This window comes from Oryctolagus cuniculus, chromosome 3, assembly GCF_051225735.1.
Source record: "Oryctolagus cuniculus isolate XC-2025 breed Fujian yellow rabbit chromosome 3, ASM5122573v1, whole genome shotgun sequence".
Lineage (NCBI taxonomy): Eukaryota > Metazoa > Chordata > Mammalia > Lagomorpha > Leporidae > Oryctolagus > Oryctolagus cuniculus.
In genome coordinates, this window is record NC_142869.1 from 7546460 (window position 1) to 7559534 (window position 13075).

General features: G+C 47.9%; 2 protein-coding genes across 5 annotated transcripts in view; one reads left to right on the top strand and one right to left on the bottom strand.

The window, feature by feature from the left end:
* COPS7B (COP9 signalosome subunit 7B) overlaps window positions 1-1975 on the bottom strand; it is a 35148-nt gene extending 33173 nt beyond the window's left edge. The window contains exon 1 of one of the 2 annotated variants that reach the window (XM_051848099.2): window positions 1771-1975. The gene's annotated coding sequence lies outside the window, so the exon portion shown is untranslated. The remainder of the gene's footprint in view (window positions 1-1770) is intronic. The other variant, XM_070070064.2, reaches the window with a different exon arrangement.
* A 376-nt stretch (window positions 1976-2351) lies between these two features.
* Window positions 2352-13075, top strand: part of PDE6D (phosphodiesterase 6D) — a 64269-nt gene continuing 53545 nt past the window's right edge. For all 3 annotated transcript variants that reach the window (XR_001793659.4, XM_002712452.6, XM_008259308.5), the window contains exon 1: window positions 2352-2591. Coding sequence is in view for 2 of the 3 variants with exons in the window: in XM_002712452.6 (XP_002712498.2) it covers window positions 2542-2591 (50 nt within the window). In the remaining variant the exon portion in view is untranslated. The remainder of the gene's footprint in view (window positions 2592-13075) is intronic.

Consider the following 13075-nt stretch of genomic DNA (forward strand, 5'->3'; position numbering starts at 1 on the left):
TGGGAAAGATACAAAGACTGGAAGCGTGTAGACAACTGGGTTCTTACCCAGACTATGTAAAGAACCACAAATTAATAGGAAGACAAACAGCCCAATCTGTGAAAAGCAGGCACTTCACAAGAGAAGACATTCAGGTAGCAATAAGCAAATGAAAAGGTGCTTAATCTCAGGAAAGGTGTGACTAATGCCAACAAGAGTGACAGCAAACACTCTGGGTTGACAGGGATCAGAGGCAACCATAACCCTCCCACGTTGCTGGTGCAGGCACAAAACTGTTACAACCGCTTTGGAAAACTGGCAGTATCTGCTATCAGTGGGGACGCACGTAGCCTGCAGGCCAGCAGCTCTTCCAGGAAAGCAGACAAACATCCACAAAGAGAAGCCAGAATGCTCACTGCAGCTTTAAAATAGCCACAAAAAGGATGAGAACCCAAATGCCCTCCAACAGTAGAATAAACTGTGGTATACAGTGTGTGTGTGTGTGTGTATTCAATGGAATACTACTCAAAAAAAAGGACACAACAAGGATGAATCTCACAAAAATACTGATGAACAAAACAAACCAGACACATATTGTCCATACTGTATGATTATATTTAAAGTGGAACTCAAGAGCCGATGAAACTGATCTACAGAAATAAAGCCAGAAGCATTGCTTTTCTCCGGATGGCAGGATGCAATACTGATTGCAAACTGGCAGAAGGCATGGCTGGAAATCTTCCATGTTTTGATTTGGAGGATGACAACAGGGGTTTTCACATACGTGAAAAGTGTTCCCTTACCATATGTAATATTCTATCTCATTAACAAAATATTTTTAGATAAAATTTTTAACAGAAAATCCTACCCATCCCTCAAGCTCAAAGGCCACCTCCTCCATCAACTTTGGCCAGCTATAATCAATCTCTCCACCAGAGCCCCCCGTGGCATACTGCTGTCACCTTGATGCCCTTTGTCACGCTCCATCCTGATTCTCAGTGGAGTCTCCCTAACTCAAATAGACGGTCATCTTTGTGGAGGCGGGGACCATGTCTTCTACCCACTAAGTGCCCGACAAATCACAGAAGCAGAAAGCACGTTTGTTGAATTACCCAGAAGGAAAAGCTGAGTGCAGAGGGTGACAAGCTGGTGAAAAGCTGGGTGCAGAGGGGGACGAGAGGAAGAAAGTCCTAGGAAAACACACAGAGCATCTCCCAGCAAGCCCGGGCTCACCCTGCGATTTTACCCACTTCCTGAAATCACATCAAATGTCACCTTGAGTGACAAAGAAAGAACAAATCAAAAGACCAAGTCCTACCAAAACAAATATCACACACTTCCTCATCTGCCAGAAATCCACCGAATAAATGCTTTACCCAACCTCTGGGTGTTCCAACCTTGGATGGGCAAACTACTCAACAAGGCGGGCAGTAATCGCACTGCCATACTGCTAAAAATATCACCTCCCAGGCTGCGGGCGACAGACTCGGGGCCGAATCCTAACTCTGCCCCAACTTGCAGTGACCTGAGGCCGGTCTCTCGCCTCTCTGGGCCTCAATTCCCTCGCACGTAAAAACAGCAGGGGCAGGATTAGCAAATTCTTTCAAGCACCTTCCCGTATTGACAGAGCACACAATCGATAGCTCTCCTGGTCCGAGGCAGGAACACACCAGAGGTCCCCGCAAAACACGCAAACGGCGCCCCCGTCCAACAAACAAGCACGGTTTGAAGAAGTCGTTTTGTTACATTCTTTCGTGGTTTAATCAGTGTTTTTGTTGTTTGCAACCTTACCATGATTTGCAGGCGATTTCTGAGTTCCATGTAAACAGAAGTTAATTCTCTGTGGGCTGTCATCGTCTTTCACCGGGCCACAGGGTCTTCCCGCCTGGTTTTCAGTCTCGGGATGCAGAAACCACCGACCTTGCCGGCAGGTTTACGAATTTGCGCACACTGCGCGGCACACTGGAGCCTAAGTTACAGAGCCTCGGGACGCGACGAATGCTGGGATTTGTAGTCCCTGGGCCTCTCTGCTGCGTGCTGGGATCTGTGGTCCCCTGGCGCTCTACTGGAATTCTGGGAAATGTAGTCCTCTGCCCCTTCGCACAATGCAACCTGCGGTCGTCTCAGGAGACTAGTGAGCCCAGCAGCAGGAGCAGGCCCCTAGAGCCTCTGCAGATGTCAAGCCAAGCCCCCACTGGGGCTAACTCTAGGCAACAACACCCAGTGAAAATTTTGTCCTATGGGACTTCTCGGGGAGGGCGCTTCCCATGGATGCTCTTCGTCCCCCTGCGAAGCCGCTGAGCGTTGCTATTGGCTGGTGAGAATGCCAATCGCCGAGGCGGGCTTTCCATTGGCTTAGGGGCGGGCGCTCCGAGACCAGAGGGAAGGAGAAGGATCAGGAGCGGGAGCTGAGGGGAGGGAGAGGCCGGTCCGGGTCTGGCCGCTGCCTCTGCTTGCCCGAGGTCTCCAGGCCGGGCTGCGGCTCTGTGCTCGCTTCCTGGGCACGGTCCGCGAGGCTCCGCAGGGCAGCGTGAGAGAGCCGCGGGCGGCGGCCGCCGCAACATGTCAGCCAAGGACGAGCGGGCCAGGGAGATCCTGAGAGGCTTCAAACTGTATCCGCCCGGGAGCGGGGAGGGGCCGGGAGGACTTGGGAGGCGGTCGCTCCCTGAGGAGACCGGCCGGGGACTGGGGCGCCAGGTGGGCCCCCGAGGAGAGGGGCAGCGAGGGGGGACAGGAAGGGGCCGAGGTCCCAGGCCCCGGCGCCACGGGGCGCGGGAGGCGGGCACGGGGGCGTCCTGAGGGCGGAGGGGGACGTTGGCGGGAGCCGCGGGCACGGGGGCGAAGGAGCCCCGGGGCCTGGGCTGCGAGGGGCGCCGGGCGCCGGCGAGGGGTGTCGGGAAGCGGGCTGGGCTCGGAGCTGCGGCCGGGAGGGGCCGCGGCCCGCCGGGGAGGGCTGAGGGGGCGCGGCGGGCTGGCCTCGAAGCCCGGCGGCGTCTTTGGCGGGAAGCCCGCCCGGGGGAGCAGAGAAGTGACTGGGAGTGAACGACCTTGCGTGGGACCAGCGCCGATGCCTGGCATTAAATACTCTCGCCCCCCCCCCTCCACGCCTCACCCCGCCTCACCCCGTCTGGTTGCCACAACTTCTTCTGCTCACTTGTGGCTTCCAGGGCTGGAGTAGCAGAGGGCGGTGGGGGGGCGGGCGCCGCTCGCCTCTCGGCCCCTCGGGTCTTCCCTGCAGCCCGGCGAGGACGCGGAGCTCGCGGGTGGTGGGATGCCTCCAGGTGCCTTGGCCGGGGTGCCTTAGGGGTGCCTGCCGCCGGGTCGTGGCGGAGCTGTCCAGCAAGGGTTGGCTTGCGCTGGGGACCCGGTCAGGTGTGAAGTCCCTGCCTCGGGCCTGGGTGGAGCCGGTAGTTAGAGAGCTTTGTGTTTTCGTGGAGGGTTAGTCTGGCCAATGTGATCTTGCATATTCCAATTTTACATTCTCCTACTGACCTTAATCTCTTCTTAGCACCCTATCCGTTCAGTGAGGAACATTCTTAAATATCGCTTTGGGTGAAAATACCGGCATCGCTTTGGGGCCCCTCCCCTGGGTGCTTAGCAAAGCACTGTTCTCTGACCCCCACCTGTCGGGTTGTCACAGTGCCCATTTCACCCCTACACATTTGAATTATTTTGTCATAGCCAGAAACCAAGTTGGTAGTAGAACACAGTGCGAGAAGAGGGTCAGGAGGTTTGGGATGTACAGATGAAAATCTCCAGTGGAATCCTGTTAGGCTTGTTTAAAAACCCAAGGCTGTGTTAGCCTTGCAGACTTCATCCGTGCTCAGCTTTCAGTACTTTCATGTGGTGGAGTTTAGGAACAACCTCTCAAAGCTCCATGTTCCCTTCTGGGTTTCTCTTCATAATGGAGCCTCGACAGGGATAGGCATAGCTCAAGTGTTCGGAGAGCTATGACATGGATTTTATTTTTTCTCTTGCATACTTTATACTTAACATATGTGTTGCAGACAGTAAACCAGAGAATTTGAGATTTTGGATTGCAATTAATGTATTTCTGAAAACCCGGAAGGTGGCTTTTGAGCAAGGCAGAAAAGGAATGCTTGAGCTTCTCACCATTCGTTCAGTCTTGGCTCTTGAACTTGTTGAGAAAGAAGCGGAGGACAAATATGAAAGAGTAGAGAGCAGGAGGTGTCAGCCCACTGGCAGGAATGGGGAATTAACCAGTTCAGCCGTGATGTTGCTGCGTCGACAAACAGGCTTTCAGGGAAAGTTTGAGTGGAGCTAAGTAAGCCCTGAGACAGGAGAGCAGCCGCATAAAGTTGGGAAGCAGTGAAGTGAGAGTGCTGGTCCTCCGTGTCCTTTACTGGCATCTGAGGATTAAGAGAGAAAAGGAAAGCAAGAACCATAGGATTTGCTGCCTTGGAATTCTAGCTTTACATTCCTGACCCCATATCCCTGCACAACTTCTGTAACCTCTACCTCAGTTTTCTCATGTAAAAATAAGAATAATAATACCTGGTTGTGAGATGAAATGAATTGATCTCCAAAGTATTCAGAAAAGCACCTGGTGTAAGCATCGTGTGCTAGCTATTGTTGCGAGAGAAATTCCAGATCATTTCTCTTGCATTTTAGTATTGATCCTTTGCCTATGAAGTATGTTGCAAGTATTTTTTTCTCAATGTATTGCTTGTCCCCTTCTTTTGTTGAACAGGATTTTTAAATTATCATTCCAGATTTATTAGTATTTCCTTCTTCTGCATGTGGCATATCGTTTAAAGAGAACTTCTTTATCCCAAGATTAATCAAATAGCCTGTTTTCTTCTCTTTTCAATATTTAGCTCCTCAGCCTAACTGCAGGGTGTTTACATGTGTGTGGTGGAGATCTAATCATTGCTTCCATAGTCGTCCCAGGACTATTCACTAAATAGCTGCTCTGTCCTTTCCTCACTGTTTTGAAATGCCATCTTTGTCTTATAGAAAGTTTCTATAAGAAATGGATTTTCTTTTTAGAATATTTCTATTTCATTGATCCATCTGTGCACATTTAGTTTAATTACTATAGTTTTATAGTATGACTTAGTATAGTCCGCAGAAGGATTGGCATTTCATGAACAGAGTACATGTGTTTAAAGTCATTGTAAAGGCCCCATAAATATTTGTGTTCCTTTTATTCACACAGAACATTGCCCATCTGTCCATTATACAAGTAGAAACCAAATAAATGTGAATTACAAATTACATAAATCAGATATGGTCAGAGAAAATTTAGTGTAAGCTTTTTTATTTGCCTTGTTATTTCAAAAATAAAATATTTGTAAGATTTCCATGTCATCTACACCCCACCATTTTTTAACTGACACTCATTATCTGTGTTTCTTTTCTGTTTGTTAAAAGTACAACATTTCCTAGCTGTAAATTAAAACCATGAGTGAAATATGACTTGGGGGACAAATGTAATTCTCCTACAAAGGTTTTGGGTTTGGTTATTTTAAGCAGCTTCAGTTGTTATTTGTAATCCCACATTCTCCGTATCATTCACTCAACAAAGGTGTCTGTTAAGAAGAGAGTACTGTGTATTTGAAGAATACAAAAATGAATTCATTTCATTTTTATGCAGACTATTTTTTCATTTTTATGCAGACTATTTTTATGTCTGGTTAGAGGAGATACCTTAAAAAGCAGTGTATTTTGGAAAATAGTTTTTAATTTTTCTATTATAAACTACCTAGAAAATGACCTTTCTTAACATTTTAATATAGCCTAATATGGCTAATGTTTAAAGCTTTTATTAAAATGGGATTATGAGTATTATTTTGTAACATACTTTTTAATGTAATAAATTACCATGTTCATAATTTCTGAGATAGTTATTTCCAATTTATTATTATTTATTTGACAGAGTTATAGACACATAGAGGGAGAGAAAGAGAGAAAAGCCTTCCATCCACTAGTTCTCTCCCCAGATAGCCGGAGCTGGGCCAGCCCGAAGCTAGGAGCCAGGAGCTTCTTCTGGGTCTCCTACATCAGGCAGGGGCCCAATCACTTGGGCCATCCTCCACTGCTTTCCTAGGCCATAAGCAGATAGATAGCTGGAATGGAAGAGGAGCACCCAAAATATGACCTAGTGTCCATATGGAGTGCCAGCGTCACAGGTGGAAGCCCAGCTCACTACACCACAGTGCCAGCCCCTCCAATTGTTTTCAGTGACATAGATGTGCCATATTACTCCTTTTTAAATTCATTTATTTATTTATTCATTCATTCATGTAAAAGAGTTACAAAGAGGGAGAGAGAGAGAGATCTATCCACTGGTTCATGCCCCAGATGGCTGCAATATCTGGGACTGAGCTACACTGAAGTCGGGAGCCAAGAGCTTCATCTGGGTCTCCCATGTGGGTGGCAGGGGCCCAAGCACTTGGGCCATCCTCTGCTGTTTTTCTCAGGCCATTAGCAGGGAGCTGAACTGGAAGTGGAGCAGCGGGGACACGAGCTGGTGCCCATATGAGATGCCAGCATCATAGGCGGCAGCTTTACCTGCTGTGTCACAGTGCCAGCCCCTGTCATATTACTCTTTTTTAAAAAGATTTTCTTTATTTATTTTAATTTTTTTAGATTTATTTATTTATTTGAAAGTCAGAGTTACACAGAGAGAGGAGAGGTAGAGAGAGAGGTCTTCTGTCCGGTGGTTCACTCCCCAGATGGCCACAAGGGTCGGAGCTGTGCCGATCAGGAGCCAGGAGCTTCTTCCAGGTCTCCTACACGGGTGCAGAGGCCCAAGGTCTTGGGCCATCTTCTACTGCTTTCCCAGGCCATAGCACAGAGCTGGATTGGAAGAGGAGCAGCCGGGACTAGAACCGGCACCCATATGGGATGCCGGCGCTTCAGCCCAGTGCGTTAACCCACTGCACCACAGCACCGGCCCCAGATTTTATTTATTTGAGAGGCAGAGTTACAGACAGAGAGGGAGAGACAGCAAGATTGGTCTTCCATCCTCTAGTTCACTCCCCAAATGGCCGGAGCTGAGCCGATCTGAAGCCAGGAACTAAGAGCTTCTTCCGAATCTCCCATGTGAATGCAGAGACCCAAGCACTTGGACCATCTTTTACTGCTTTCCCAGGCCATTAGCAGGGAGCTGCATCAGAAGTGGAGCAGCTGGGACTCAAACCAGTGCTGTGATGCCAGCACTGCAGGTGGAGGCGTAACCTACTATGCCACAGTGCTGGTATCCATATTGCTCTTACACTAGCTTTCTTGTATGATCTGTAATGCACCGTTTTACCTTTTCAAGTTACTTTTTCATCAACATAAATATTTAGCTTTATCAAGTTAATATAAAGAAGCAGACTTGGGGCCAGCGCTGTGGTGTAGTGGGTAAAGCCGCCGCCTGCAGTGCTGGCATCCCATATGGGCTCCAGTTGCAATCCAGCTCTCTGCTGTGGCCTGGGAAAGCAGTAGAAGATGGCCCAAGTGCTTGGGCCCCTGCACCTGTGTGGGAGACCCGGAAGAAGCTCCTGGCTCCAGGCTTCAGATTGGCGCAGCTCTGACTGTTGTGGCCAATTGGAGAGTGAAGCAGTGGATGGAAGATTCTCTCTCTCTGTCTCTCTCTGCCTCTCCTTTTTTCTGTGTGTAAATTTTTCAAATGAATAAATAAATCTTTAAAAAAAAAAGGCAGCAGTCTGCCATAATGGTGGATTATACTTTGTAATCTATCTGGAATTTGCTTTGATAAAAGATGAAGTAGTGCTTTAACATTTTTTTAACTTTTTTAAAGATTTTTTTTTATTTGAAAGACAAAGTACAGAGAGACAAAGACCATCCATCCACTAGTCTACTCCTCAAATGGCTGCAACAGTCAGGGCTGGCCCAGGCCAAAACCAGGTGCCTGGAACTCCATCACAGTCTCCCATGTGGGTGCAGGGCCACAAGCACTTGGACCATCTGCCGCTGCTTTTTCAGGTTCATTAGGAAGCTGGATTGGAAGTGGAACAGTGAGGACTCAACCTGGCACCAATATGGGATGCTGATGTTGCAGGCTGTGGCTAACCCACTGCACCACAACACCAGCCTCTCAACTTTTTTTAATGGTTGGCTAATTGTCTTCATTTACTTGTGCTCCAGATATTAATATAATATCCTCAATATAAATGAGAATACAGATCAATAAAATATATATTTAACTTAAGATCAAATGATATGAAAGGTCCCCAGAAGAATAAAAATGAATGAAAAATGAGTAAATGAAGAGATACCTTTATTAAAATAATAGTCCAGGTGTCAGCGCTGTGGTGTAGCTGGTGGGGCCACTGCCTGCAGTGCCAGCATCCCATATGGGTGCTGATTCGAGTCCCAGCTGCTGCACTTCCCATCTAGCTCTCTCCTGTGGCCTGTGAAAGCAGTGGAAAGGCACCGGAGCTTGGGTCCCTGCACCTGTGAGGGGGACCTGGAGGAGGCTCCTGGCTTCAGATCGGTGCGGCCCTGGCCACTGTGGCCAATTGGGGAGTGAATGGCAGATGGAGGATATCTCTCTCTTCTCTTCTCTTCTCTTCTCTTCTCTTCTCTTCTCTTCTCTTCTCTTCTCTTCTCTTCTCTTCTCTTCTCTTCTCTTCTCTCTGTGTAACTCTTTCAAATAAATAATTAAAAAATAGTCTAAATATTTATTCCCAATTAATAAGAATTTAAAAGATTGACAATACTCAGTATTGGCAACTTTTAAGGGAGCTACTCTCATTTGCTGTGTGTGTATTTTTGATTATGTGTGTAGGCTCTATGGCAAGTAGTTGGCATCTGTCCAAAGTTTACACTTCAGGGCAGCAGAGCATAGGGCACACTAGTGAGCAGCATGGACCTTAAGTTCAGACCAGGTATAACTCTGCAGAGCCTCAAGCACGTTGGGCCTCAGCTTACATCTTCAGAGCGTTGTTAGAGAATTCAGGGAGACTGCATACAAAATGCTTGGCACGGTGCGTGGCCCACAGTAAATAATAAATGTTAACTGCTGTCATTTATTATTAATATTAGTAATAATGATGTCAATATGACCATACAGTCACTTTTCTGAGATATAACATGCCGTCATGCTATTATATATTTTTTAATAAGATGTATTTATTTATTTATTTGAAAGGCAGAGTTACAGAGAGGCAGAGAGAGAGAGAGAGAGGTCCTCCATCTTTTGTCTCACTCCCCAAGTGGCCACAACGGCCGGAGCTGGGCTGATCTGAGGCCAGGAGCCAGGAGCTTCCTCCGGGTCTCCCACATGGGTGCAGGGGCCCAAAGGATTGGGCTATTTTCCACTGTTTTCCCAGGGCACAACAGAAAGCTAGATCGGAAGTGGAGCAGCCAGAACAGGAACTGGCGCCCATATGGGATGCTGGCACCACAGGTAGCAGCTTTGCCCACTACATCAGAGAACCAGCCCCATGTTTTCCCTTTTTTTTAAAGAAAGATTTATTTTTAAAAATTATTTATTTATTTGAAAGGCAGAGTTACAGACAGAGGGAAAGACAGAAAGAGAGATCTTCCGTCCACTGGTTCACTCCCCAAATGGCTGCAACGGCCAGAGCTGGGATCATCCAAAGCCAGGAGCCAGGAGCTTCTTGTGGCTCTACCATGTGGGTGCAGGGGCCCAAATACTCTGGCCATCTTCCACTGCTCTCCCAGGCCATTAGCAGGGAGCTGGATTGGGTGGAGCATCTGGATCTTGAATCGGCATCCATATGAGATGCCGTCACCACAGGCAGAAGCTTAACATCCTACACACAGCCCCTGTTCCTATTATTTTCTTACTAAGAAATTATAATATTTCTGTTGTGTCTCTGAGTAAGTGATGTAATTAATGAGCATTGATGTATGCCTAGGGTTTATCTTGTTGTCTAGGAACAAATCTCATTCCAACTCAATGCAAGTTCACACACAAAAAAAAGAACCTGTTTGGATTAGAAGGTTTCTGAAAGCAACATCTCTTGTATTCTTGCGTTTCCTGTCCTACAGTTTGGTTCCCTATAGCCTTTTTTTTTTTTTTTTAAGATTTATTTATTTATTTGAAAGAGTTACACAGACAGAGGAGAGGCAGAGAGAGAGAGGTCTTTCATCCGATGGTTCACTTCCCAACTGGCCACAACGGCCAGAGCTGCGCCAATTGAAAGACAGAGTTACAGAGAGAGGTAGAGACAGAGAGGTCTTCCACCCACTGGTTCAATCCCCAGATGGTCGCAATGGCCGGAGCTGTGCCGATCTGAAGCCAGGAGCCAGGAGCTTCTTCCAGGTCTCCCACGGGGGTGCAGGGGCCCAAGGACTTGGGCCATCTTCTACTGCTTTCCCAGGCCATAGCAGAGAGCTGGATTGGAAGTGGAGCAGCGGGTCTCAAACCAGCGCCCATTTGGGATGCCGGCGCCTCAGGCCAGGGCATTAACCTGCTGTGCCACAGCGCCAGCCCCCCATATCCTCCTCATAGCACTTTGACTCTCCAGTCAACAACTGTTGGCTTTACATCTTCTATTCTCTTAAGTTTCCTTATTGAAAGTAGTCGACTATTCAACTTCTCTTGAATGTCAGTTTTACACAATACAATCCCTTGACCTAGTGTTAAGAAATGGATTTGAGTTCTTTGGTTCCTCAAATATTGCTTTTGTTTTGTTTTTGTTCCACTTTATTTGAATTGAACTCTGCTAGACTTAAATGCCAATAAAATATAATTTTCTCAAAAAAATATTGCTTTTGTCTATCAACCAAAGTTCTTGGACAGCAACCAAAACATACAATCCATACAGCTCATGAACACTGATCACAGACTGTCTAGTCATGGATGCCATGTATATTGTGATTGGTAGCGTATTTTCCTCGTGCATGGACTTAGAGAAATTGTTATGGTTATTCTGAGTGGATTAAGTGAGTATAATGTACCATTTATTATGTTACTTAGGATTTTAAATTTTTTTTTTTTTTTTTTTGACAAAGTAGACAGTGAGAGAGAGAGACAGAGAGAAAGGTCTTCCTTTGCCACTGGTTCACCCTCCAATGGCCGCAGCGGCTGGCGCACCGCGCTAATCTGAAGGCAGGAGCCAGGTGCTTCTTCTGGTCTCCCATGGGGTATAGGGCCCAAGCACTTGGGCCATCCTCCACTGCACTCCCTGGCTTAAGATTTTTTCTTTCTTTCTTTTATTTATTTATTTTTTTTTTTTTTTTTTGACAGAGTGAACAATGAGAGAGAGAGAGAGAAAAAGGTCTTCCTTTGCCGTTGGTTCACCCTCCAATGGCCGCCGCGGCTGGCACGCTGCGGCCAGCGCACCGCGCTAATCTGATGGCAGGAGCCAGATACTTATCCTGGTCTCCCATGAGGTGCAGGGCCCAAGCACTGGGCCATCCTCTACTGCACTCCCGGGCCACAGCAGAGAGCTGGCCTGGAAGAGGGGCAACCGGGACAGAATCCGGCGCCCCGACCGGGACTAGAACCCGGTGTGCCGGCGCCGCAAGGCAAAGGATTAGCCTAGTGAGCCACAGCGCCGGCCCTGGCTTAAGATTTTTACACAGACATTCCTGCTTTGGGTGTGTGTGGTGTGTGTTTTAAGATGAATTTACGGGCCGGCGCCGCGGCTCACTAGGCTAATCCTCTGCCTAGTGGCGCCGGCACACCGGGTTCTAGTCCCGGTTGGGGCGCCGGATTCTGTCCCGGTTGCCCCTCTTCCAGGCCAGCTCTCTGCTGTGGCCAGGGAGTGCAGTGAAGGATGGCCCAGGTGCTTGGGCCCTGCACCCCATGGGAGACCAGGAAAAGCACCTGGCTCCTGGCTCCTGCCATCGGATCAGCGCGGTGTGCCGGCCGCAGCGCGCCGGCTGCGGCGGCCATTGGAGGGTGAACCAACGGCAAAGGAAGACCTTTCTCTCTGACTCTCTCTCTCACTGTCCACTCTGCCTGTCAAAAAAAAAAAAAAAAAAAGATGAATTTACGCTGGCGCCACGGCACCGGTGTGGGAGACCCAGAAGAAGCCTCTGGCTCCTGGCTTCGGATTGGCACAGCCATTGCAGCCAATTGGGGAGTGAACCAGCGAATGGAAGACTTCTCTCTCTCTCTCTCTCTCTCTCTCTCTCTCTGCCTCTCCTCTCTCTGTGTAACTCTGACTTTCAAATAAATAAGTAAATCTTTAAAATTTTTTAAAAATAAAAAAATTTAGTTATTATTTGAAAGAGTTACAGAAAGAGAGAGAGACAGAGAGCTCTTCCGTCTGCTGGCTCACTCCCCAAATGGCCACAACCGCCAGGGCTGGCCAGGCTGAAACCAGGAGCTTCACCCAGTTTCAGACGTGCATACGGACTCCCAAGCACTTGAGCTATCTTCCACTGCTTTCCAAGGCATGTAAGCAGGGAGCTGGACTGGAAATGGAGCAGCTGGGACTTGAACCAGCACCCATATGGGATATGAACTTTCAGACAGCTGCTTAACCCACTGTGGCACAGTGTCAACCTGTTTTTGTGTTTTAAAGAGGAATTTGGAGTAGGTTTCGTTGTTTTTTCTCCATTTTATTTGAAAGGTACAGATAAGACTAAGACACAGATCTTCCATCTACTCCCCAAATGCCTGCAATGCCATAGCTAGGCGAGATTGAAGTTGGGAGCGTGTGTATGGCAGGGATGCAATACTGGAACCATCACCGCTGCTTCCCGGGTGCTAATTAGGCGGATGCAGGTGGGACTCAGTCCTTGGCATTCTGATATGGAGTGTGGGCATCCTAAATGGTATCTTAATTGCTGCACCAAATGCCTGCTTGGATATTTATAGTCTTCTTCAGATCAGACCTTCTTAGTTTCTTTCCAGGATTGTGTTTATAAGTGAAACATTATAATAGCTTCTGCAAAAATTATAGGAAGACTCATGCAGAATTGCACTTGTACCATCACTATATTTGATAGAATTTGGTGCTGAGCCTTGGCAGTTCTGTTTTTATTTTAAGATTGATTGATAGGCAGGTGCTGTGGCTCACATGGCTAATCTGCCTGCGGCGCCGGCACCCCGGGTTCTAGTCCTGGTTGGGGCGCCGGGTACTAGTCCCGGTTGCTCCTCTTCCAGTCCAGCTCTCTGCTGTGGCCTGGGGGGGCGGGGGGC